This window comes from Scyliorhinus canicula, chromosome 10, assembly GCF_902713615.1.
Source record: "Scyliorhinus canicula chromosome 10, sScyCan1.1, whole genome shotgun sequence".
NCBI classification, from domain to species: domain Eukaryota; kingdom Metazoa; phylum Chordata; class Chondrichthyes; order Carcharhiniformes; family Scyliorhinidae; genus Scyliorhinus; species Scyliorhinus canicula.
In genome coordinates, this window is record NC_052155.1 from 135,934,530 (window position 1) to 135,960,931 (window position 26,402).

The 26,402-nt window shown below is 44.1% G+C and overlaps 1 protein-coding gene across 8 annotated transcripts in view; it reads right to left on the bottom strand.

Moving 5' to 3' along the window:
* trps1 (trichorhinophalangeal syndrome I) overlaps positions 1–26,402 on the bottom strand; it is a 258,868-nt gene that overhangs the window by 224,770 nt on the left and 7,696 nt on the right. For 7 of the 8 annotated variants that reach the window (XM_038809758.1, XM_038809757.1, XM_038809761.1 and 4 more), the window contains exons 3-4: positions 22,766–23,904; positions 21,529–22,180 (exon numbers count right to left, since the gene is read on the bottom strand). In XM_038809758.1, the coding sequence (XP_038665686.1) occupies positions 21,529–22,180; positions 22,766–23,904 (1,791 nt within the window). The remainder of the gene's footprint in view (positions 1–21,528; positions 22,181–22,765; positions 23,905–26,402) is intronic. The other variant, XM_038809763.1, reaches the window with a different exon arrangement.

The window sequence follows — 26,402 nt, forward strand, 5'->3', positions numbered from 1 at the left end:
TGTTATTGAAGTAAGATGTCACAACAGCTTATTAAAATAGTGAGGTTTTTTGTTAAATGCCAAAGGAACGTTAATGGGTAATAACAGAGCCAGCTACAGGACAGAAGTGGTCCAGAGCCACCTTAGATCCTGGATAACAGTGGTCAACAACTTTTAAAAAAAGAGAAACCATTTGTTCTGATCAGTAGTTGAGAAAGAAGGAAATGAAAAAAACATGTGAATGGATAGAATATGCCCTTATGAAGCTTGTTTGTAAGCGGTGCAGCCTGTATACCACGACCTCTGACACAGCACAAATGGCAAACAGCTCCCTCACTGATAGAGAAATATAAAACAAAACGCCTGCACTATAACATACTCACAGAACACCTTTGCAATGGCTCCACTATTTCTTTTTATTCATTTACAGATGTGAGTATCGCTGGTTAGGCCAGCATGTATTGCCCGTCCCTAGTTGCTCTTCAGATAGTGGTGGTGAGTTGCCTTCCTGAACCGCTGCAGTCCCTGGGTGTAGGTACACCCACATTGCTATGCATATCTCTCTTTTTTCCTGAAAGTTATCCAAAATCCTAGAAACACCGGTCACCCCAAAGAAAGTTAGTGAGGTTGAGCTGATTCAGAAAAACTGAAGAATAAATTACATATTGTACCACAAACTGCTACTTCCATTAAGAAAAACTGGAGAAAAAAACTGAATCGGAACATGCTTTAGTTATTTATGTACTTCAGATAAAATTTGCTTCATTTCAAACAAAAGCAGCGGAACTGCTCCAATAAATCTTCAAGAGATTTTAAATTGTTTTGGTAGCTTTAGCTGCAAAGTATTGGACTCTAATTCAAATCCCAGGTTTCAATCTTTTTTGTATAGTGACATAACAGAGAGGTCCAGCTGGAAAGATCAATAATGAGCAGACATCACATGAACTTGCCTGTACTGGTAACTCCAAACAACTTTAAATCATCAGTACTTCGGATTTTGAGATACAATCTACCTCTCAGCTGGCCTATTCCAACATGTTAGATTGCAGCAGTTTGCTCAATTGAGGGTGAAGAAAAAAATTGGAGAACCATCTTACAGAGGTGCAACATCTCCCCAACCAATGGGGCAAAATTATTTAAAAGGAAAACAGAAACTGTATAATTTTGCAAGATAGAGCAGGAGTGAAATTGAAGGGTAGAAGGGTTCTAATGATATTTGTAAGCACTCGATGTTTTGGTGCATATTATTTGATCCTTTTTACGATTTTCCCTCAGTTTGGTATTAGTAACTTTATTCAGGATTTCAGATTGACTTCTTCTTCAGGACTTCCAGTATCATAAGTATACCAGGCAGAATTGTCGCTTTGGTTTCAAATGTTATTTTGTGTAGTTTTAAATTATGCCATAGAATGCACAAATTCATCTTTACTTTATCTGAAGTGCTGCACCGCCCCTCAGTACTAATCAGGGAAAGGCAGGGAAAGGGTGCACATGACAACAGCGCACAAAGTGTCATTGCAACGGAGTTACCCCTCTTCTTCCTCCTTTTCCAACATTAAAAAGATTTTAACATCTTAAAACTGTAAGGCAGAAAATCCTTACAATTGTCCTGAACAATGTATATTCTTCAAAGATTATTTGTGATGTGAAGATGCTGGCATTGGACTGGGGTGGGCATAGTAAGAATTCTTACAACACCAGGTTAAAGTCATAATGAAGGAGCTATGCTCCGAAAACTAGTGATTCCAAACAAACCTGTTGGACTCCTGGTCATAGAGTCATTGATGTTTACAGCATGGAAACAGGCCCTTCAACCCAGTTTGTCCATGCCGCCCAGTTTCTCTCACTAAGCTAGTCCCATGCGTTGTAAAAATTATTTGGTTATGGTCAGAGTGCTGTGCGGTTGCATTTCTTACGTTACGAGTTCAAAACTGATTGCAAAACTGAGATCGTGAAAGCAGCAAGGCTTGCTATCATTCTTTTTCCTAGCCATTTATGAGACAATCAAAGTAAATACTAAATTCAAGATGGTTCAGTGTTACAAATGCATGGTCCGCATGCCTCTTTGGAGATCAACTGATGAATACAGCCGGTGCTCATCCAATGATTTAAGGTTAAAATTCAATTTGCAGCAACAGAGCAAAGATGATTTTGGAAAACATTTCAAAGCACACAGCTGATATGATAGAAGGGTTGGAGGAGACAATGACTGAGAGCATTATCCCTTCCGCTCTGCTGCTTGGGTTTCAATCCAGATTGGCCAGACAAGATGAAAATCTACTCTATTTTACAGCTGTTAAGGTATTGAGAAAAATGATTTCAGGCACAGATCTCAAAAGCAGTTCCCAGTAGATCTGACTCTACTTATCAAAGTTTCCTCCACAGCACAGAAGCAATGCAGAATATATAAATGAATAAAACAAATGTGACAGGATTTGGTTTTGTATATATCTGTGCCACTGCAATTTAAATGGATACAGATGAAAGTGATTCAATATGATGGGGACTTTTGCAAAAAGCTCAATTCTTTGATCAACAGACACCAATATTTTTCGATGTTAGTCGATAAAGTACAAAAGATGCTCAGTTCAAGCCTGCTTTCTAAAGAACTTAAATTTAAGTGTGGAAAATATACTGCAGCATAGTATGCTTTAACTGCCTTGTAGGTTATACCTTGAATGGAAAATGTGTTACAGCATACGCTGCCGAAAGGATCTGACTGCATAAAGTATAGCATGAAAAGGGAAATATGATGTGCACTTTTCACAGAAAACAAAATAAATATGGAACATTTTTTAAAATTCTAATTATTAATTATATTCAGAATATTGTGACTGCAATTATGTAGGCAAATGCAACAGCTATTCTGCCCCAGAAACATCCCATAGAGATTAGTAATGATGATGGATCAGTTAATCTGTTTGTAAGAGTTGCTGCTTGTGAGAAAAATATCAGTCAGGACACCTGAAGAATTTTCATAAGCATTTTTGGGTGTCAACATGGGGTTTTCAATCTCTACGTTACGGGGTTAGGGTGGGCCTCGGTAGGATACTCTTTCAGAGGCTCTGTGGCGACTCAATGGCCTTCTACTGCACTGGAGGGATTCTATGAAAAACTTGGGAGAAGATGGTCTGGAAACTGGGGTTCTTTTCATTGTTGCAAAGCATATTAACAATCTTAGAGCTGCTCAGAATTATAAAGCTTTTGACAAGATAAAGAGGGGAAAATTCCCATGGGGCATTATTTTTAAGTATTCACCAAATAAAATGAAGGTGGAAGTTAAGCCAAAGACAAGGCATATCCACTTGCACGTGGCAACCCTTGGGACTCAAAGCTGAGTTCAAAGCTTTGTATTGTGACCTTTCTCCTCCATCTTAAACCCCTTTTTTAAACTCCCATATACATGTATTGCCTCAATACAAACCACCAACAACAGTCATACAGCCATGTCCCCCACTTCCCGCCCCCCACTCCCCCCACCCCAGGCCATCTGCCTTTTGTTCTTAAAATTGCCACTTTTTGTTGCAATCACTTACAGCTATACTTTAATATCGAACACATCTCCCTCCCTTTAGTTCTGATGAAGAGCCAAAAGGACTCAAAAAATTAACTCTGCTTTCTCTCCCTAATACTGCTGAAAGACCTGAGTTTTCCACCATTCTTTGTTCTTGTAGAAGACATATCCTCCCAGAAACAACGGTGAAACCCCAAGCCAAAATGAAGTTCTAAAAATGGAAAACAGGAAGTTGTTCAAAACGTAAGAAAACATTTTAAAGTGAACAAGAACCAGCAGGTTGATAGGACTGAGCAGGGAACCATTTCAGAAAATTGACTCAGGCAAGGTGGGTTAAGTGGCTACACAATCGTAATGCTTACACAAGCCAGAACACTGGTGAGAACATGAAAGGAAAATTAGGACTTTAATTTGCAAGGAATTGTATTGGTCTGGATTTCACAGTCTGTGGCAAAGTGACGGCAATCACATTGACCTTGAAGAAAGCAGCAGCTAAAGGTCTAATGATCACTGTGATGTGGTTTTTCCCTTTCCAGTCATCAGTTTGAATTTGGCGCCAATTCAAGGGAATCTGCAGGCGTCCACCAACAGTTATGTCACCGACAGGGAATTCAGAAGAAACTTCTTTGCTCAAAAGAGAAGTGAGAATCTGGAACTCGTTGCCACAGGAGTAGTCGAAGCAAATAGTACTGATGCATTTAAAGGGAAGCTAGACAAGTATATGAGGGAGATGGGAATAGAGAGCTAAATCATAGATTTAAATAGGAAAAATGGGAAGAGACTCAAGTGGAGCATAAATCCCATTTAGGGTGAATGGCCTGCTTCTTTACAACATAGTCTATGTAGAGTAAGCAGCCAAGCACACAGAAGTATTCTTACAATGAGTAAATAACAAGTAAAGGGCACTTTTATCCTTTACTTCTAACCACATCTTACAGAGAGAGCAATAAATAATTGGGACATGCTCATGGAGTTACGGTAGAAGCGGAAATGCTTCTTAAAAATGTGACTTTTAATATAATGGAGAAATGTGACATTCAACAAATAATTATTAGTATGATGTTAAAAACTCAATTGCAACTCATTTAACAAGATGGAAGGGCATTTGCAGCACAACAATAGTGTAAAAGGACAGGTTCTCATCAATTCAATGATTTCCCATTGAGTGCAGTCTGGGGAACTTCAACAGAGCACCTGATAGAGAAGCACAGAATCACTGTCAACACATCTTGGATTTCTTGGTTTAATTATGTATGGGCAGATTGTAGAAAAATGGATTACTGGGATGATGTAAATGTGACATCAAGAGTCAGATAAGCAAGAGGCCCCAAGAGAGTAAGACAAAGAAAACCACATGCTTACCCGGAGGGCTTTGTAAATAGCTCTTAATAAATAGTTTCATCAAGAAAAATTATACACTGACCATCTCAGTTCTATCAAAGAATAAGCAAAGCCTCATCAAAGTACGATAAGACAATAAGAGAGGGCAACAGTAAAGTCTCACCAAAGCTCGGTGACAGCATGAAACACAAGTTGCCACCTCTTTGAGGAGTAATGATGGCAAAGGGACAAGATGGCTCAGTTGGCAAGCATGCAGTTCAAGTTAACGGCAACAGCAGAGGTTTGATTCCCATTCCAGCTGTCGCTCAGCCCCTGAGAGAGGAAGGCAATGGCAAACCACCACTAACAAAAACCGCCAAGAAAAAAAGCCCAGGGTGAAACATCCACAGACAATGAGGGATCCGTAGACAATGAGCCAAGGACCTGCCTCTGGGCAGAGCATACACGAATGAATGAAAGACGACTGTTTGGCCATCATTAATACCACAAAATCCAGCCTAGTTTTTTTAGTAGGGAAGGTAAATAACTTTTAAAGCCTAATTCATAAATTATTGTTGGGTATGCTTGCTCAGAAACAAAGAAAACGGATGTAAATATCAGGTGGCACCATATTGTAGTAATTTTCAAATAAGCTAACCATTTCCACAGCTACCAATGTACAAATGATCATGATACCCATGCCATGAACCTGTTTATACTGACAGTAACACAGAAGCATACACTGAAGAATTACTGGACTGTCAAAATTTGATCTAGAAAGTTAACGTTTGGGTTTACCATTAACTTAACAAAATACTGAAATCAAAAAATGTGCCATTACCCTGCATAGCTGTCCTCTGTTTTGTCAGTAAAACCTGAAAATCTTGTGTTGAACATAGATGGCAAGTTAGTATTAAAAAAAAAATGACAGAAAGTATTGAACTGGTGTAATGATTCAGCCGCCAACCCTTCAGATATCCCTGCCTTGCCGCGCCGACCCCCCCCTCCACCCCACCCTCCCCGGGTATCTTGCCTCATCTTTGCAGTTTAGCTATGCAATATAGCAGAAACCACAGAAGGCATTGTGAAGAAACACACAAGTGCACCAACCATCAGCCAGTTGTGTCACTGTAATGGATATTTTTTTTATGGATCCTCAGGATACATGTCACTGGCAAGGTCAGCGTTTATGCTCTGCTCCTAGTTGCCTAGAAAGTGATAGTGAGCCTTCTTTGAGAACTTTCGCAGTCAGTTTGGCGAAGGTATGTCTATATTGCTTCTATTAGATACTGAGTTCCAGGTTTGTGATGTAGCAAAATGAAGGAAGAATGGTGTCCACGTCAGAATGGTGAACTGGAAGGTTACAATGAGGTTGTGGTGTTCCCATGCACCTGCAGCCCTTGGCCTTCCAGGTGGTAGAGATCGCAGGTTTCTACTATACAGTTTGTGTCGGCAGCCAGGGTCCGCCAGATATGGAGAGAGTGCATGTTTAAACTGGTGGATGGGATACTGAGCAAGCAGACTGCTTTGTTTTGGGTAAACAGATAATTTCTTAAAATGTTCTTGCAATTGCACCAATCCAGGAATGTGGAGATTATTCCATCAAGCTCCTAACTTGTGCGTTGTATGTGGTGGGGGTTCTTTGGGGATTCGGAAGGTGAGTCACTTGCTGTCGAGTATCCAGCTTCTGAAGAGTTCCAATAGCCACAGCATTTATAGGCCAATACTTCTTAATATCACTTAATTTATCGTTTCTTTGCAAGTTCTGTTTTAACAGTTTTAATCTGAAAACTCCACATTATGGGCTGGATTCTCCGGTCCCCCAGCCAGGTGTTTCTCAGTGATGTGCCATTCGCAGGCTGCAGGATTCTCTACTCCCGTCACTTGACAATGAGATTTCCCATTGAAGACACCCCACGCCACCAGGAAACGTCAAACGGGAGTGCATGCCCGCAGGAACAGAGGGCGGGTTTCTCCGCCCCGCCACGCCAGATTTCTGGTTCAGGGTGCCGTTGGGATTCTCCATTTCGCCGGTTGGTCAATGGGTTTCCCGTTGTGGGGCAACCCAACGCTGTCAGGAACTCACGGGCTGCCGGCAAAACGGAGCATCCCGATGGCAGAGAATTCAGCTCAGAGAATCCCAACAGTCAGAAAATTCCGGCCAATGTGTTAAAGTATGTTTGATATTGATAACAAAATGAGTGTATTAGTGTGTTGGGACTTGGATCGAGTGCACAGGGTCCAGATTCTTAATTCACAATCCAAATACTGGCCTGAAAGAATTTGCACATGCTATACCTTACTAAACACAGTTCAGAGGCATTGTCACATTGTGATGTTTAATAATGCAGTAATAATGAATGCTCCGCTGCATCTTGTGCTACAACTGATACAATTGATTAAAACGACTGATATCGGATCTTCTAATCACTGCTCAGCCTTCTATTGTTTATTTGCAAGTTGTTTTAGAAATGTAATAATGTTTCTTCATATTAATGCCTGCTGACTTCATCAATAGATGTCTTGCGTTCTTTAATTTAAAATGTATTTTGACAATCCAATAGAAGGACTGCATGCGATCTCTTATTTCATGTGTATCGATAATAACTAACATAATGGATACAAAGAACAAAGAAAAGTACAGTACAGGAACAGGCCCTTCGGCCCTCCAAGCCTGTGCCGACCATGCTGCCCGTCTAAACTAAAATCTTCTACACTTCCTGGGTCCATATCCCTCTATTCCCATTCTATTCATGTATTTGTCAAGATGCCCCTTAAATGTCACTATCGTCCCTACTTCCACCACCTCCTCCGGCAGCGAGCTCCAGGCATCCACTACCATCTGTGTAAAAAACTTGCCTCGTACATCTCCTTTAAACCTTGCCCCTCACACCTTAAACCTATGCCCCCTAGTAATTGACCCCTCTACCCTAGGAAAAAGTCTCTGACTATCCACTCTGTCTACGCCCCTCACAATTTTGTCGACTTCTATCAGGACGCCCCTCAACCTCCGTCATTCCAGTGAGAACAAACTGAGTTTATTCAACGGCTCCTCATAGCTAATGCCCTCCATACCAGGCAACATCCTGGTAAATCTCTTCTGCACCCTTTCTAAAGTCGCCACATCCTTCTGGTAGTATGGCGACCAGAATTGAACACTACACTCCAAGTGTGGCCTAACATGACTTGCCAATTCTTATACTCAATGTACCCCGGCCAATGAAGGCAAGCATGCCGTATGCCCCCCCGACTACTTTCTCCACCTGTGTTGCCCCCTTCAGTGACCTGTGGACCTGCACACCCAGATCTCTCTAACCCTCAACACTCTCAAGGGCTCCACAATCCACTACATATTCCCCACCTACATTAGACCTTCCAAAATGCATTACCTCACATTTGTCCAGACCAAATTCCATCTGCCATCTCTCCGCCCAAGTGTCCAAATGATCTAAATCCTGCTGTATCCTCTGACAGTCCTCATCACCAACTGCAATTCCACCAACCTTTGCGCCGTCCGCCAACCCACTAATCAGACCAGTTACATTTTCCTCCAAATCATTTATATATACTACGAACAGCAAAGGTCCCAGCACTGATCCCTGCAGAACACCACCAGTCACAGCCCTCCAATTTGAAAAGCACCCCTCCATTGCTACTCTCTCCTTTCTATGACCCAGCTAGTTCTGCATCCAACTTGCCAGCCCATCCCTGATCCCGTGTGACTTCACCGCTTGTACCAGTCTACCATGAGGGACCTCGTCAAAGGCCCTACTGAAGTCCTTATAGACAACATCCATTGCCCTACCCGCATCAACCATCTCTGTGACCTCTTTGAAAAACTCCACCAAGTTAGTGAGACACGACCTCCCCCTCACAAAACCATGCTGCCTCTCGCTAATACGTTCATTTGCTTCCAAAAGGGCGTAGGTCCTGTCTCGAAGAACTCTCTCCAATAATTTCCCTACCACTGAGGTAAGGCTCACCGGCCTGTAGTCAGACCATCCCCGCCACCCTTCTTCAACAAAGGAACAACATTGGCTATTCTCCAGTCCTCCGGGACATCACCCGAAGGCAGCGAGGACCCAAAGACATCCGCCAAGGCCTCAGCAATTTCCCCTCCAGCCTCCCCCACCACCCCGGGGTAGATCCCATCAGGCCCTGAGGACTTATCCACCCCAATATTTCCCAAGACGCCCGACACCTCGTCTCTTTGGATCTCAATGTGACCCAGACCATCTATACACCCTTCTCCAGACTCAACATCCACCAATTCCTTCTCTTTGGTGAATACTGATGCAAAGTATTCATTTAGTATCTTGCCCATTTCCTCTGGCTCCACGCATAGATTCCCTTGCCTATCCTTCAGTGGGCCAAGTGAATGTGGCGCTGAGCCATCTTCAAGGAACTATGGAGTATTTCACAGACTTTTAACAACAGTTTACTGATAGATGTGAATTCAGTGCTCGCTATAGCTGTTTCAATACTTTAGATGAAGTTAACCATGGCACAGCCACAATTATGTCCTTCATGCCTGAACTCTTGTCTGAGTCAAAAGGTTGTGGGTTCAAGACCCACTCCAGGGATTTGAGAAAAACCTAACTTGTCACTCTAAAGCAATACTGAGGGAGTGCTGCACTATTGGAGGTTCAGTCCTTCAGATTGAACTGTTAACCTGAAGTCTGAGAGGGAAAACAGGCAGGTGTAAAATATTCAATGGCGCTATTCGAGGAAGAGCAGGTTGAGTTCTTCCCAGTGCCTTGGCCAACATTTATTTGCCAATCATCAACACTGTAACAGATTATCTGGTAGTTATCTGATTGTTGTTTGTGCAAACCTGCTGTTTTGCATATTGGTGGCTGCGTTTTATACATTGCAGCTATCACCATACTTCAAATGTCTTTAATTGGCTGTAAAGCACTTTGGGACGTCCCGAGGTCACAAATATCACTCTGTAAATGCAATCCTTTCTTTTCATCATGAAACAAGACCAGGCAAATGGCGATGATGTCTACGCGTAATCAAACTTTATCCTTGTGGGTTGGAAAATAAAATTGGGCACAAGGGACAAAAATAAAATCCCAGCTGCTGATTAAAATTTTCCCTTCAGGTTTCGTCACCATCCCCAGTCATAGCGAACTTTTAATGCTCAGGAGCTGAAACACAGCAGATTACTTCACTGCCTGCCAAACCAAGAGCAATTTTCCAAGGCAAAGACAGCCAATCACCAGGTAAACACATACAACATCATCTTGCGTGCACTACTTGAAAATAAAACAGAGCAGTTAAATGAGTACGATACTGTAGCTGTTATGTTGTTGGCTTTATAATCCCGATGCCGTTCAAAATAATCCAGGGAGCATAAATTCAAAGCAAATCATGGCAGTTTGAGAATTTGAATGGAGTTAAATGAAGTCTGGAGGCACAGGCCTGGTACCAGTGTCCATGAAGCAGTCAGAATGTCAATGTCATGGCAGTTGGTGGAATTCAAATAATAACAATAATATTTATTAGTGTCACAAGTAAGCTTATATTTACAATGGAATGAAGTTACTGTGAAAATCCCCTAGTCGCCACACTCCGGCGCCTGCTCAGGTACACCGAGGGAGAATTCAGAATGTCCAATTCATCTAACAAGCCCGTCTTTCGGGACTTGTGGAAGGAAACCGGAGCACCCGGAGGAAACCCATGCAGATACGGGGAGAACGTGCAGACTCCTCACAGACAGTGACCCAAGCCGGGAATCAAACCCGGGTCCCTGGCGCTGTGAAGCAAGTGCTAACCACTGAGCTACCGTACCGCCCCTAATAATTCTGGAATATAAATCCAGTGTCAATAATGGTGCCCATTCTAGGTTAGGCGGGAACAGTGGGAGATTGTGGGATGTGTTACGCACTGAACTATATTTACAATTGTATTTGTATCTTTTTTGTTATAAAACCATAAATGCCTTAATAAAATGTTTTTAAAAGAAAATAATGGTGCCCATGACAACAGTCATTGATTGTTGCAAAAAGCCCACCGGGTTCACTATTGTCCTGGTCTGGCCTACATGTCACTCCAGCCCCACAGCAATGGGTTGCCCTCTGAAATGGCCTAGCAAGCAATTCAGTTCAGGGGAATTAGGGATGAGCAACAAATGCTCACCTTGCCAGTGAAGGCCACATCCCATGAAAGAAAACAAAGGGAAATTAAGATCACTGATGTCCAGTCAGAACAGAAACTTTCCTTGATCTGGCCTACATGTGTCTTTAGTTCCATGGCAACATGGTTGATTCTGATAAAAGCAAAGTACTGTGGATGCTGGAATCTGAAACAAAACCAAAAATGCTGGAAAATCTCAACTGGTCTGAGAACGGAGCTAACATTTCGAGTCTGGATGACTCTTTATCAAAGTGTCAAAGTGTGTGGTTGATTCTGAACTTCCCTCAGAAGAGGATCAGCAAAGCATTCCATTGTATCCAAAGTGTTAGAAAGGAACAGGACTGCCGCTGCCATCTCCTCAAATTTGCCTTGCCAGCAATTCCACGCTCAGAAGAATGATAAAACAACTGCACATTTTGCACTGTGGCATACCAACTGCAGTTTTGTGTCATGACATACAGTATATGGGGACATAAAGTCACCCAAAACATTCTTGGGCAAGGATTACAAGACCATTTATTGGTGTCACTTACAAAATCTTGCCGTGTAACATTTGCAATATTACCCCAGGAGTGTAGACAGGGACGTAATTGAATGTTTCATCCTAGAGACAGCACTTCAGACAGTGTAGCACATCCTCCTTGCTACAATAGAATGTCAGGCTACATGATATGCTTAAGTCCTGGAGTGGGGCTTGAATCCATGACCTTCTGACTCAGAGGTGAGAGTGCTACTACTGAGCCAAGGCTGACACCTTGGCTGAAACTGAAAGGACTTCATCCCTATACAATTTTTATAAATTCTGGCACTTCCACGTGTCACACATGGGTAGGTTTGCACTAAAAAGTCAGTCACGAAGTCTATATGAAGGTCTGGTTAAATTAATTACAGGTCTGTTGGAATCTGAACCCAAAATCTGCAATTTCATCTACTCCTTTGTACACTACACAGTCAAGTTCTCTACATCCTTTTGAAAGCTAACCAAAAGACATTGTGACTTTCAGCTGAGGGCTTCATGGTCCTGAACACAACAGAAATGCAAATATATTTAGCCAAAATGGAAATTTTTAATTAATTGGATTAAAAGGTTGCTAGTGTATGTAGGTGCGTATATATCACTGAAAATCAGTTAAATCTTAATGCCAAGGGTATCTGGGTTGAGATCTCCTAGTCAAAAACAAACTTATTTTAATTTTGTTTTTGATATTCCGTAAACAGGATTGAACCAACCTTAGTGCGAAGACATTAAAGCCATCATAAAAAGTACCAATGAAAACACAAAGCCAAATAAAAACAATTCATTATATATTGATATTGTATGAATCAATTATGATTGATTCAAACAAACTGTATGTATTGAAATCTTTATCGTTATTTGTAAAATGGCTTGACCCTGGGTGCATGAATTCTTGCTCCATTGTATTTCATCTGAAAATAGTCTCAATGCATTGGTAAACTGATATGTAAACCTTCACAAATAGGGAACCATAAGAGACGCTAAGGAGACAAGCAGCATAGGCGATACAATTTTTGTAATGCAGGACACCATTTACCATCCATTGCATTATTAGTTCCCAAAGGAAACAAGCCAAGCAGTTCACCATCTCCTATTCTGGCAATCACAAATTCAGCCCTTCCCATACAAAACAGAAGTATGCAGTCATCACGTAACGGCTTTTTGGGAGAAACAATATAAATGTGGAAGATGTTCCCCTTCCCTCTGAACAGAGGCAATTCCCAGTGACTGCCTAAGCCTACCTGCAACATAAAATATGGAACTTAAGCCAAAGAGAGCCAGAAGGTGCAACTTCTGATCCTCTGCATTTGCTGTTTGTTGGCATCAGTGGTTTGCTAAACTGATCTCATCTGATAAGAGGGGAGAATATGGTGGCACGGTAGTGCAGTGATTAGCATTGCCTCCTCATGGCAGCGAGGACCCAGGTTCAAACCCAGGCCTGGGTCACTGTCCGTGTGAGCTTGCACATTCTCCCAGTATCTGCGTGGGATGCACCCCCATAACCCAAAGGATGAGCAGGGTAGGTGGATTGACCAAGCTAAGTGTGTCTTAATTGGGGAAAAAAAAAGAATTGGGTACTTTAAATTCATAGGAAAAAAAAGAGAAGAATTAGCAGAGCTCCCACTCTAATGTCAATGAGGAAATCCATGCTATAAAGTGCACTCTATGTACATTGGGTGGAGCCAGATTCAGACTTAACTACCATCATTAACTGTCTAAGTCGTATAATAGTGGTCAATCGTACAGACGTGAATCTGGTACCAACTGAACCATATTTTATTGCGACTTAGCAGCTTCAGAAGTCGAAGGAAAGGGGAGGATATACCCCATATTGAATGCAATAGCTCAAATTCATGCTGATTGAAGTTTGTTAACTATTCTCCTACAAGATCACTGTTCTGGGAGGCACGGTGGCAGTGGTTAGCATTGCTGCCTACAGCACTGAGGACCCGGGTTCGAATCGCGGCCCTGGGTCACTGTCCGTGAGGAGTTTGCACATTCTCCCCGTGTCTGTGTGGGTTTCACCCCCACAACCAAAAGATGTGCAGGATAGGTGGATTGGCTACGCTAAATTGCCCCTTAATTGGAAAAAATAATTGGGTACTCTAAGTTTATGAAAAAAAAGATCACTGTTCTCTTGTGCAATGGGCAAAATAGTCAAGCAAGTTTCAAAAAATGCTCATTTGTTCCAGCAGAAAATGACAATTAATGACAAGCAGTGTAATGACAGAGAATTGATCTTTTTTTAAAATAAGCATCTGTCTATGCAGTGTCTTGTTGCAATATTTGACTGCAGGCAAAAATTGCAAAATATACTTCATGTAGGATACTGCTGTTCATTTGCAAATAATCCCTCATGATGTTTGCATCTTCCAGTAATGTTACAAGTTCAAGAAACTCTCAGAACAAAGCTGACTCACTGATTCTCTGAGCAAGTGCTGCACTGATGGAGTTGTTAGCCTTTAGATAAAAATGTGAGCTAAGAGTCCTGCTGCCTGTTCGAGTGATTGTGTAAGATCCCCTGATACGGTGAAAAGAGCAAGATACTCATGCCGTGACCCACCAGAATTCATCCCTCCGTTAACCCGACCAAAAACAAATTAACTGGTGATTCATTTCATTCACTGCTTGTTGGACCTTGCTATGTGCAGAATGTTTTTTTCTTCATTTGTTCTCAGGATGTGGGCGAGCATGGTAAGGCTGCATTTACTGACCATCCCAGTTGCTTTGTGACAGGGTAGTAATAGGCCTTCACCTTGAACCAATGCAAGTGTGCTGATGATGATCCCAGGAGGTATTGAGATGCTCAGCCACTCTTCAGAGTACCCAGTTTCTCTGTTCTTCACCTGAGCATTGAAACTAGGTTTGTCCAATTAAGCTCCTGATCAATGATGACCGTAAGTATTTTGAAAGATCAGGGCCGGGATTCTCCCCTACCCGGGGGGGTCCTGGTGTAGCGGAGTGGCGCCAACCACCCCAGCGTCGGGCCTCCCCAAAGGTGCGGAATTCTCCGCACCTTTAGGGGATAGGCCCGCGCCGGAGTGGTTGGTGCCACGCCGACTGCCGCCAAAACCGGCGCCAACGGCCTTTTACGCCCGCCGCCCGGTGTCGGGGCTGGCCGAAAGGCCTTCGCCGGTTCGCGCATGCGCCGGTGCGGCAGCGGCCGCTGTCACCACCGGCGCATGCGCGGTAGGGGGGTCTCTTCCGCCTCAGCCACGGTGGAGGCCGTGGCGGCGGCGGAAGAAAAAAAAGAGTGCCCCCACGGCACTGGCCCGCCCGCCGATCGGTGGACTCTGATCGCGGGCCAGGCCACCGTGGGGGCACCCCCTGGGGTCCGATCGCCCAGCACCCCCCCCAGGACCTCGGGGGCCCGCTCGCACCGCTAATCCCGCCAGCGCCAGAGGTGCTCTAATTCCCGCCGGCGGGAGAGGCCTGTCAGTGGCGGGACTTCGGCCCATTGCGAGCCGGAGAATCGCCGCGGAGGCCAAGCCGATCAGCGTGGCATGATTCCTGCTCCCGCCGATTCCCGGGTGGCAGAGAATTCCAGCCACAGTGGGGGCGGGAATTACGCCAGCCCCGGGCGATTCCCCGACCCTACGGTTGGGGGGGGGGGGGGGGGGGGGGGGGGGGGGGGGGGGGGGGGGGGGGGGGCAGGTTCTCAATAATGGCAGTGAAATTTAAAATGTCAAAGGAAGATTTATTTTTAATGTTGGAGATGGTAATTAGCGGTTATGTATGTGGCATGCATACTGTCACTTGTCAAACAAAGGGCAGGATTTCACTCTAAGTCAAGGACATTTTGCTGCTCCGTCAAATTTTCCATCTCACCGACGGTGAGTGAAGCTGCTAAATCCTGGCCTGTGTACGGGTCTTGCTGAGCACGTCCTGTACGCTCTTACAGACTGCTCTCTTATGGAGGAGTTGTGAAGGTGGCAAAACACTTTAGAATCATCAAAATTTGGGCCCATTTTTGACTTTATGATAGAGGAAAGAGGGAAGATATTTGAAGACGACAATTGAGGGCAAGAATGCTGCTCTGGAGAACTCGGGCTCTGATGATAAGTTTCTGACAACCAAAGGCATCTTGTGCATCAGGTAAGACTCTTGTCTCGGGAGCACGTTCCCATTGACCTCATGGAGACACTTTGATGCAACACACAATTAAACGCACCCTATATGCTTATGTTAGCCATTCACATTTGTCCTCTGACATTCAAGGCTGCAATGAGTTTTGGAACCTCAAATTATTGACAGCTGGTTTGTGTTGCAGAACAAGGCCAGCAGCATGGGTTCAATTCCCGTACCAGCTAACCCGAACAGGTGCCAGAATGTGGTGACTAGGGGCTTTTCACAGTAACTTTATACTTGTGACAATAAAAGATTTACAATAAAAGATTATTATTGACCAATAAGACAGCAAATACACTTCAAAAAGCCATTTAGATGTGAGGCACTTTGGGACATCCTGACTAACAGACAGGGCACTAAATAAATACAAGTTATTTCTTGACAGCAACGCTGTTACTCCAAATTGGATGAAGGAGATCCATTTAAAGCTGAGTTTTGACCCAAATATGGAGGTGCCAACTGGTTTTCCAACACAATGCTGCTCCATGTCATTTTCCCAGAGATGGGATCGTGGGAGGTCGGTTTCCTGCCCGCAAGCGGTAGATGGCCATGCAACAGGCCAATGATTAGATCTATGACCACAGGCTACACTACAGAAGGGCTCCAAAACGGTGGCCCAACAGATGCACCCATTTTTAAATTCAAAGGTTTTCAAATTTGGTGCAAAATACCTAGAGATGGAGGTGGCCTCTCTCTCCCTTGTCTGCTGCATCCATTTCTATCCTGAAGAGTCTCCTTTTGACCCTTCAAGCTTTGAGAGCCTATCCACCATCCCGAATTAGATGGCAAGTGCACTGTCTGACCATTGCTTGGTCAATTCAAGAAAAATCACTGGTGGTGACTGCTCCCAACTCAGTGCGAGGTCAAGAATACCATTTGACCCTGCCAACCAAGATCTGATCCAAAACCTAAAAATCCTGCCTTCGGTCACTGGTCTCAATGGTATCAAGCAAAATGTTAAACCAAAATCTTAAACTACTGCAACCATCTGATTTCACGGCATTTTTTCAGGACAGTGTGAAAATGTGTGCTAACGCCTAGAGTGATCTGGTTCTAATATGAGAGCAGCACTCATCATCGTAAAGGGAATGGAGAGAGAGCTAGAGGGACAATCTTCCATACTTTTGTCATAATTTCTCTGAATTAGAAAACATGAATGGAAGAATATTTTCAAATTGAATTTTTATCCAACCAGCTATTCACTGATGAAAGACAGATAAAAAAATAAGTCTTCTCTCAAATGAGTCTCGCCAGCAAAACCTTTAAGAGAAAATAATGATCTCTCATGCTTTGTCACCCTAATTTTAAAACATTAATTGAAACAGCAAATGGCAAAGAAATTCATCTGTAGGAAATACTGAGCACAAGAAAGGGAGAGAAAAAATAAGCATCTGACTGGTAAAATTATTTTTCTGGAATGTTTCAGGAAGTTGACCATTTCAATTATGTATGCTAAAAGTACCCCACCATATCACTGGGCTCAGTATCATTCAAAACAGCCCCCTTAATTTGCATGTCATTTCAACAAAAGTACGCCACTTGAGTTCTAGTGACCATACCTTAGGGAGGATATTTTGGCCTTGAGGGAGTGCAACATAGGTTTACCAAAATGATACCTGGACACCGGGCGTTTAGTTACAGGGTGAGATTACACTAATTAGGCATGTTTTCACTAGTATTTAGAAGGTTATGGGATGATCTGATCAAAGTATACAAGATATTAACAGGGAAAGACAATATAGATAATGATAAACTATTTCCACTGGTTGGAGATTCTAAAACTAGGGGGCATAGTCTAAAAATTAGGGTTAGATCATTCAGGAGAGATGTTCACTCAAAAGGTGTTAGAGGTTTGGAACTCTCTCCCACAAACAGCTAGAACAGTTGTTAAATTTAAATCCAACATCTAAGCAAAATGGGCCAAAGACAGGTATGTGGAGTTAGGTCACAGATCAGCCAGGATCTCATTAAATGGCGAGACAGGCTCGAGGGGCTGAATGGTCTACTCCTGTTCCTATGTTCCTAAGTGGCAATATTTGTGTTCCCTTGATCTGTATATGTGATACTGTTAGTGAAGCATCCCTCTTTCGGGTGTTTACACTTCTAACATTTTTCCCAATGGCTTCGCAACGCTTTAAGCACACAACAATTTCACAAGGTGGTCCATGCCTGAACCAAAACAAAATGAAAGGCGAGTTACAACTATCAATAATTTTCTTGCTGATATCCACTAAAACCTAGTGCAATATTTCTGAAATCATAAAGAAAAAGTTGCCAGTCTAGACACAAAGAGCCTTACGTAAATACAAATCATTGTTGAAAGTGTCTACCGCATGAATCACTTCTCATTTTTCCTGCACTTGCCATAATCAGAGAATTTGAATATTTGAATAACAATAAATATTGCTGACTGGTGTTAGACTAAAAATGGCTTTTAATTGTATAGTGTTATGCTCTTGAACAACAAATGTTCCTGAAGGTAACAACTTTTCATCTCTTTTTACAGCACCCACCCATCTTCACCATTCTCATCTTAAGGCCATATCAAATAGAAACCCATGAATCAGATTACTGAACTGTCAGCTCAATGAGGGAAAATGGAAGCACACCATAAAGATTCACATCACACAAACAAGTCCAATTTAAACTACTTGTATTAGATTTAATATGTTTCTTTAATGGTAGCGTTCATGAACGATTTAACCCAGAAAACTAAAGTGAAATCATCTGGTAACACAGCTGACAATTTAAATTATATATGTATATAATATATATTTATAGTTTTTAGTTTTGAGATCTCATAACTATTACCACAGAAAATATTGAATACCACACAACGCAAGAGTTATTTCCACAAGAATATCCAGCTGTACATCTTGAGCAATAAAGTTGCAAGTGAATTCTGGTAATCAAGAACGGAAATGGAGATCCAAGAAGTGCTCACATTCTGTTTCACTATATATGAAAATTATTATACACAAAATAACTGCAGGGAAATTAAAAATTATTCATAGTTTACTTGTTATCTTACCATCACCTCTCTTAACCTTTCGCTGTCTCTAAAACTATTGGACTGCTCATCGGAGATCCAGTACAGGATGAGGAGAGAATTGCTCCAATCAATATTGGAAAGACTGAAGCCATTGTCCTCAGTCTCCATGCCTTGACACAGACTCCTTACCGGTTTCTGGTAACTTACTGAGGCCGACTATTTCTAAAGCTAGGGTCATATTGGATTGAATCACTAAACCACAGCATCAACAAGACGACCAAGCTTCCACCTCCGTAACAATGCCCCCTCTTACCCTGCTCAGAAACCCACATCCGTACCTTTATCTCTGGATGTGACTTTTCTAATGCACAATTGGCCAGTCTCTAACTTTCGACATTCAATGACAATGAGCTCATCAAAAACACCAAATGCCATTCACTCTCCACCTTGCTGATCTACAGTCACTCCCTTTAGCAAAGCCTCCACTTTAGAAATTCTCATCTTTGTATTTGAATTCCTCCATGACCCTCCCTGTTTCTGTAATATCCTCCAGCCTGACAAACCTCCAAGATAATTGCACTTCCCTACTGTAGCCCTTGAACATCCACAACTTTAATCACTGAAACATTGGTGGCTATGCCTTCTGCTGCTAAGGCCAGAAACTCTGCAATTGCCTCCCTAAGCCTCACCACCTCAATGGATCTCTCCTCGATGCTCCTTGAAGCATAATTATTTGACCAAGCTTCTAGTCATCCAACCTAATATCTCTTTAAGGGTTCAGTGCTATGTGTTGTGCCTATGAAATGCCTTGGGGTGTTTTATTATGTTAAGGTGCATTACGTAAACATAAGGGGCGGGATTTACCGAACACCCCGCCGTGGGTTTTTCTGCAGGCCCGCCAGATCTACTGGATTTCCCATTGACAATACCCCTCGCCATCGGGAAACCCGTGCGCCAACATGGGACCGAAATTTCCCACCAGCACGAACTGCCGGTAAATCACGCCCACGTTGTTATTACATAATGGCCTATATCTCATCATTTCAGAATGAGAAGAATGATACACCAACAAAGTCAAAAAAAGTTAAATGACTTCAAAATTCCTGACACACACTTAAGTCACCAACTCCTAGAGGGAAAAGGAACAATGACGTTCCTGTCAAAGTGAATGATTTCTTCCCCTATTCGTATCCAAATATATTTAATTACATTGAAACAACTTCACTAAAGGAGCCCTCTGCTCCTGTCTTTCTTCCACCTCTTTCAAAATCTTAGCCCCAACTGGTCTTTCATGACAAGTCAGAAGTACTTGAAGTTGCTATAAATATGCTATAAAAGCAATTTGAGCTTTCAAAATTTAGAAAATAATCACCATAGTGACGTATTGGCTTATTTGTTCCTCACTGAAATCAAGCATGTCATGCCATCATCATGGTGCCAGACAATAACCACTCCAACAAAGGGAGATTCCAACCATCTCTCTTTGACATTCAATGGCATTACCATTGCTGAATTCCCCATTAATCAACAGCCTGGCAGTCACCAGTGACCAGAAACTGAACTGGACCAGCCATATAAATACTCAGGCTACAAGACCAGGTGAGAGACAGGGAATCCGGCAGCAAGTAACTCTCCTCCAGACTCTCCAAATCAAGCCCACCATCGACAAGGCACAAGTCAGACGTGTAACGGAATACTCTCCACTTGTCTGGATGAGTGCTGCTCCAACAACACTCAAGAAGCTCAATACCATCCAGGACAGAGCAACCCACATCATTGGCACCCCATCCAGCACCTTCACCCTTCACTCCCTCCACCACCGCCGACACACAGGGGCTGGTTTAGCACAGGGCTAAATCACTGGCTTTGAAAGTAGACCAAGGCAGGCCAGCAGCACGGTTCAATTCCCGTACCAGCCTCCCCGAACAGGCGCCGGAATGTGGCGACTAGGGGCTTTTCACAGTAACTTCATTTGAAGCCTACTTGTGACAATAAGCGATTTTCATTTCATTGTGACAACAGGGCATACTATCTACAAGATGCACTGCAGCAAATGCTTCAATAGCACCTCTTACCACCTCAAAAGACAAGGGTAGCAATGCATGACAACACCACCACCTGGAGATTCTTCTCCAAGCCATCGTGACTTGGAAACATATTTGGCCTGCCTTCACTTCCACTATGTCAAAATCCTGGAACTCCTTGTCTAACAGAACTGCGGGTGTACCTACACCACATGGACTAAAACAGTTAAAGGCAACAGCTCACTTTCTCAAGGGTAATTGAGGACGAGCAATGTATGCTGGCCTAGCCAGTGACGCCCACATCCCATTAAAGAATAAACAAAATGTAAGCACGCAAGACTTGTGACAAGTACTGCAACAGCATGTCTTTGCATTACCCCATCTCCCTTTAAAACACAATAATGATGTGCCTAGTTTTACCATGTACATTTTATTCCTTCCCTATGCCAGGTAAACAGGTATGTCCTAGAGAGTCACCCTCTCCTTTGGTGGAAAGATTCAGGAGCAGGGACACAACTAGAGCAACTGAAATTTTATAATGCTCCTCCTCAATTAATAGATGATTCAACCTGCATCTGTTAATTCTTCCCCACTTCTCAACGGCCAGACCACATAAGACCTAGGAGCTTCCAGCTTCAGCCTTTGCTTCGTGTTGGAATGGCCACCTTAGCCAAGAGGGACTGTTCAATGGCCTCTAATTCCTGAAATACAGAGGCACTGGGACAATCCTCTCACTCCAGACTTCAGCCAATGGGGAACTCTTGTTTCCTGGCAGTGAATTGGGGCTTGATAAATTGGAACGAATGATTGATAACCCATTGTGGAGGTATTATTTTAGAAGCAGTTCAGGGGTGCACTGTGTGTGTAGATTTGTAACAAGCAACAAGTTGAAAGTAACTCAAGGCAGCCTTACCCGCAGTAGAGTCTGTGACTCCTCCCTCGCCTTGTTGAGTTCGCTGCTTGTTGGATACTGTGGGGTGAGAGCACGGGGCTTGTCCCGCTCTCCTCCCCCAGGGAGCTGTTGCACCCCAGCTGGGAAGCCCTTGGGGTCGACGGCCTGCATCCCATAGACGGGCCGCCCTGCGTCGCCTTCTTCGGCGGCCCTGCGGTTGGTCTTGTGGCTCTCCTGGCTGCTGCCGGGGGAGGCGTTCAGGAGCCCGAGGGCGGCCTGAGACGCCGGGTAGGGGGTCCCCTTGTGTGGCTCCCCTGCTGCCTTCCTGGTGTCTTCCCTGGAGGTGTCAGCCCAGCCTCGCCCCTCCTTCTCCTCGGCCGCTGCTGTGGCCGCTGGAGGGTGGCTACTGCTGATACTGCTACCGCTGCTGCTGCTGCTGTCAGACGGGGTGGGAGTGCGGCGCCGCATCTCCTGCTCGCTGCTCAGGGTGCTGTGCTGGTTGCTGCCGCCGGCTGTCGGGGTCGCTGGAGGTGGCGACTCTCCCCCACTGGTGCTGCTGCTGCTCGCCAGCTCCGGGAGCGCACAGTGCGCTGTGTTGAAATGTTCCAGTAAGGCCTGAGTGCCCGGGGCGCTCCACTTACACTGGCGGCACTTGTAGCAATTATGAACCCTCCTAAGGCACACAAAAAGATAACTTGAGGGGTTCAGTTAAAAAGCAACATTCATTCCTTGCATTGTTTGAACAGAAATCCGCGCAATGCATCTTTCTTTATAAAGTTCCATGCAGTTGAGAAACTTTTAAAATTGGATAAAGTGCTTTTTTTTATTTGTTTGGACTTCATTGAAGTTGGACCCAAAGGAACAGATAGCGCCCAATCTAGGGGAGAGCCAGTCAGTGTTATTCTAACCCTGGGTGTTGCCTGGACTCGAGGTCGGTCTTGCCCGAGGAGCCCAATTTGCACAGCCCAGCATTAATGCAGGAAGATGTGTATTGGTGACATGTTTTGAAAACTCACCAAGCTATCTTCGTGAATTTGCAGCTCGTTACAATAATCTGATGGCAGAGAAACAATAGGCCAGCACACAAACCAAACAATCCTTTATTTTGATGTCGAATCAAAGGGGGATTCTTTCAACTTTCTCTGATTTAGCTACCTGCACTACTTTATTAAACCCTCCCTCCCTCCCCCACCGGTGCCAGAGGTTCATTGCACAGACACATCATCAGATGGGGAGGGGGGTGCATTAAAAATGTTACCTGTAGTGTCGGAAAATCTCCTCCTCTACTTGAGTAACAAAGTCGCATTTGGTACAACAGTGCTCTTCACCCTCTTCGCTGGTCACTTGCTCATCACTCCCCTGTTGGCCATTCTCAGCCTTGCCAGGGGGGTGTGAGCCGTGCATGGTCTCGTAATGCTGCAGCAGCACATCCACGTCAGGAACTGTGAATGAGCACTGATCACACTGGTGCTTAACCCGGGCACTCCCTCCCACCCCGGGGGACGAGTGCAACAGCAGCAGGGTGCAGTGGGAGCAATTACTTTTCCTGCAGGCGAACGGGTAGGTGATGTCCCCCAGGTGCTTTTCGGGGCCGCACAGCCCCCCAGGGCAGTACTGGCAGTGCTTAATGGTACATTTGTGCACGTTGTGAATGTAATGGTAATGGCGGAGCAGGGGTCCCACAGCGATCACGTCAGGCCCGTGACTGGTGGAGTACCTGAATTTGCACAACTGGCAGTTATAGCTGGTGATCATGCTCTCCTCTGTGACCTTGCTGGCATCTTGCTTTCTGGCCGAGCCTGTGCCTGTCTCTGTTTTCCCCGGGAACTCCCCGTCGCCTTTGCTAGCCCCAAGAGGCTGTCGCTCTTTGGAGCTGGGGTCCCTGTGCTGGGGGGTGGCTCCCTGCTGGGAGTCTCTCTGGCCGTGCTGCTTGTTGTAATGATCCGTCAGCTTTAATGTGTCGGAGGACTCGCAGCTGAAGCTGCAGAACCTGCACCAGAAGTAGCAGGTGGCGTCCAGGCCATTCTGCTTGGACCTGTCCACCGATTTGATGGGCACCGAGTAGCCAATGGGGGTGTCGTCTGTGGCCTTGATGGTGGCCTTGTCCTGCCACTTGCCCGCCTCTTCCTGCTCTACTGGCCGGCCTGGGGGGCGCTCTGTCGCGGGGGTCCCTTTGCTGGCGTTTCGCTCCGACTTGATACCATCCTTTCCCGGCTCCAGAGCAGGAGGCACACTTTTCACTTTGTTGGGATGTGCGGACAGGAAGTGCTGCTCGAGTTCCGTGGAGGAACTGCCCATGTAAGTGAAATTGCAGAACTTGCAGCGGAAATACTTGGTGTTACCCTGGCAGTCCGGTGTCTTGCGTCCGATGCCAATGAACATTCCTCCCAAAGTAACCTGGGGGAGGGAACAAAAGACAAATGTGTTTTCCATTGCAACTTGTGACATAAGCAAGAACGCGACCTATTGTCAGAAATCACCATATTCTGTTGCTATTTGGAAAGGTTGTAGACAACGTGGCAAGTTGTCATCAATGCCTATTGGTTTAAGGTGCTCAGTGGAACCCATCAAATTGTGTAATTGTGTCCGCAATTTAAGTATTTCGGTATATCGACAAGCCCAGTGATCCTTCTTCAGAATCACTTCCACCACATCACAAATAGAAGCGTGGCAGCGATTAACCCGAGTCGGAAATGGGAGACGAAGTGACAGAACACAGCTAGTCTTTTAGTCAGATGGTCTTCAATTCGTGTTGTATTATGAACCCTTTCAATGGTGCCCGTTAGCAAATGAAGTGGGAAGTCGAAGTGACCAATGTAAAAAAAGTGAAGGGTTGGTATAGCTAATGATGGTGGAAGGTGCTAGTGTCTGCATCTGTACACTTAATATAGTGTGTGGCCATTGGCGACAGAAACAGCAGACTGAGCACTGAGTTTACGAGGGCTGGGTGTAGTCTGTGAGTTCAATAATGAAGGACTTAAAACTGCCCGCTGACCGGAGTTCAGCAAACCTAATACTGCGGCAAAAAACAGAAAATGCTGGCCAATCTCAACAGGTCTGACAGCCTCTCGATAGAGAAGAGAGCTAACGTTTCCTTTGCCAATGGAACTGTGGTGAGATATAGAACTAATATGGACAGGGTAACTGTAATTACTCAGGAACAACAGGGAGAACGTTATGAAATCCGTCTCCAACTCAACTTCTGCAGCGAAACTTTTTTTTAGAAAACTAATTGTCTATTTCATGATTTGTAAATAGTCCAATGCTCTAACGAGTCATGTCTTTTTGTTGGGTACCTTTGATGTCAATTGCGAGATTTCACAAACAAGGCTCATTTTTCTCTCCCGTCACTTCCTTATTTCAAACTGAAACTTTCACATGCATCTGAAGTTCACACAGCTTCAGATTTTGAGTTCTATTCTGGGTTATTACTGATTCCAACACTGGTTAATATGGATGGTCGAATGTCCTAGTAGGCCTCCGAGCCTCCATTTAGGCACCCGAGCCTCAAATTAGATTTAGGGGAATAACTTTAATACTAGTTCAAAAGTGTTAATCAAACAGCACAAAAATTAGCCCCAGAGCAAAGAGATAATTGACTTAAAAGTATTGTTTAATCACAAAGAGCTGCTCCTTAATCTTTCCTATTTGTGATTTCTTCAGTATTACAGCGCCCTGTCAGTTTTCGCACATGTCTGTGCAATGCAGCAAAGTGTATCATTGCTAGTAAACTGCATCAACCATAACAGTAATAGCGAAAAGCCAATCGGGCAGTAATATTGCTCGAAGGTTAAATTCGGTAGCTGTCTGGAAGCGTCAGCCAGTTTCCTGCAGTGAATCCTGGATGTGAGCATTCAGCGGCAATGACAGACAAATTGATATTAAAAATGAATTAATTAAGTGGAGACAGCTTTTCATTAACAGTAATGGACTGAAATGGTGTTTATGTTGTCTGATCCGTTTAGCAGCGACCTTCCTAGCCGATTTGCAAGCTGTATAGTCAGTAAACAAATTAGTGCAATAAAATGTAAATAGCTTTTAGATGAAAATGATCGGGATACATCCCAATTAGCAAAATTTGAATCAGAGGGTGGCGAAAGGCTTCTGTAGATTTTGTTTTCTCAATAGGACTTGAAGACCATTCGATGAAAGCAAAGATATTCTTACGGGAAGGAAAATTCACCCAGTCGTGTGGCTATTGCTCGATTTTGTCACTATATTGCACACTAAATAAAGTTGTGCCATACACAATGCTCTCTACTTGGATCATAGAAACATAGAATTCCTACAGTGCAGGAGTCAATTCAGCCCATCGAGTCTGCACTGACCCTCGGAAAGAGCACCCTGCCCAAGCCCAATCCCCCACTCTATCCCCGTAATCGCACCTGGGGCAATTTAGCATAGCCAATTCACCTAGCCTGCACATCTTTGGATCATCGTCACATTTTCTTTCCATTGTATCCCAAATGATTATTTAACATTTTATTTCACTGATGATTTGCCCCATCCCTGACCACCCTGTGGAATATTGATGTTCTTTCTAAAGGATTCGGCCCACTCAGGGTCTTATCTGGAGCATTTGCGACTGCTATCCCGTCACAGAATGGTTATAGCACAGAATGGCGCCATGCGAGCCGTCGTGTCTATGCTGGCCCATTAAAAGGAGCAATTCCCCCAATGTCACTCCAGTGCCCGTTGTTTTGAATGCCGGGGCCCTGTAACCCCCAACCCCCACCCACACCCACTCCACCACCTTTTTCAGATCATGATCCAAATCCCTTTTGAAAGGCTGAATTGGGCCATGCCTCCACCAGGCAGTGCATCCCTATCCTGCCACTCGCTGCCTGGGAAGGGTGCATCCCAATTGCCAGCTATTGGTGGGGTTGGGTTTGGCT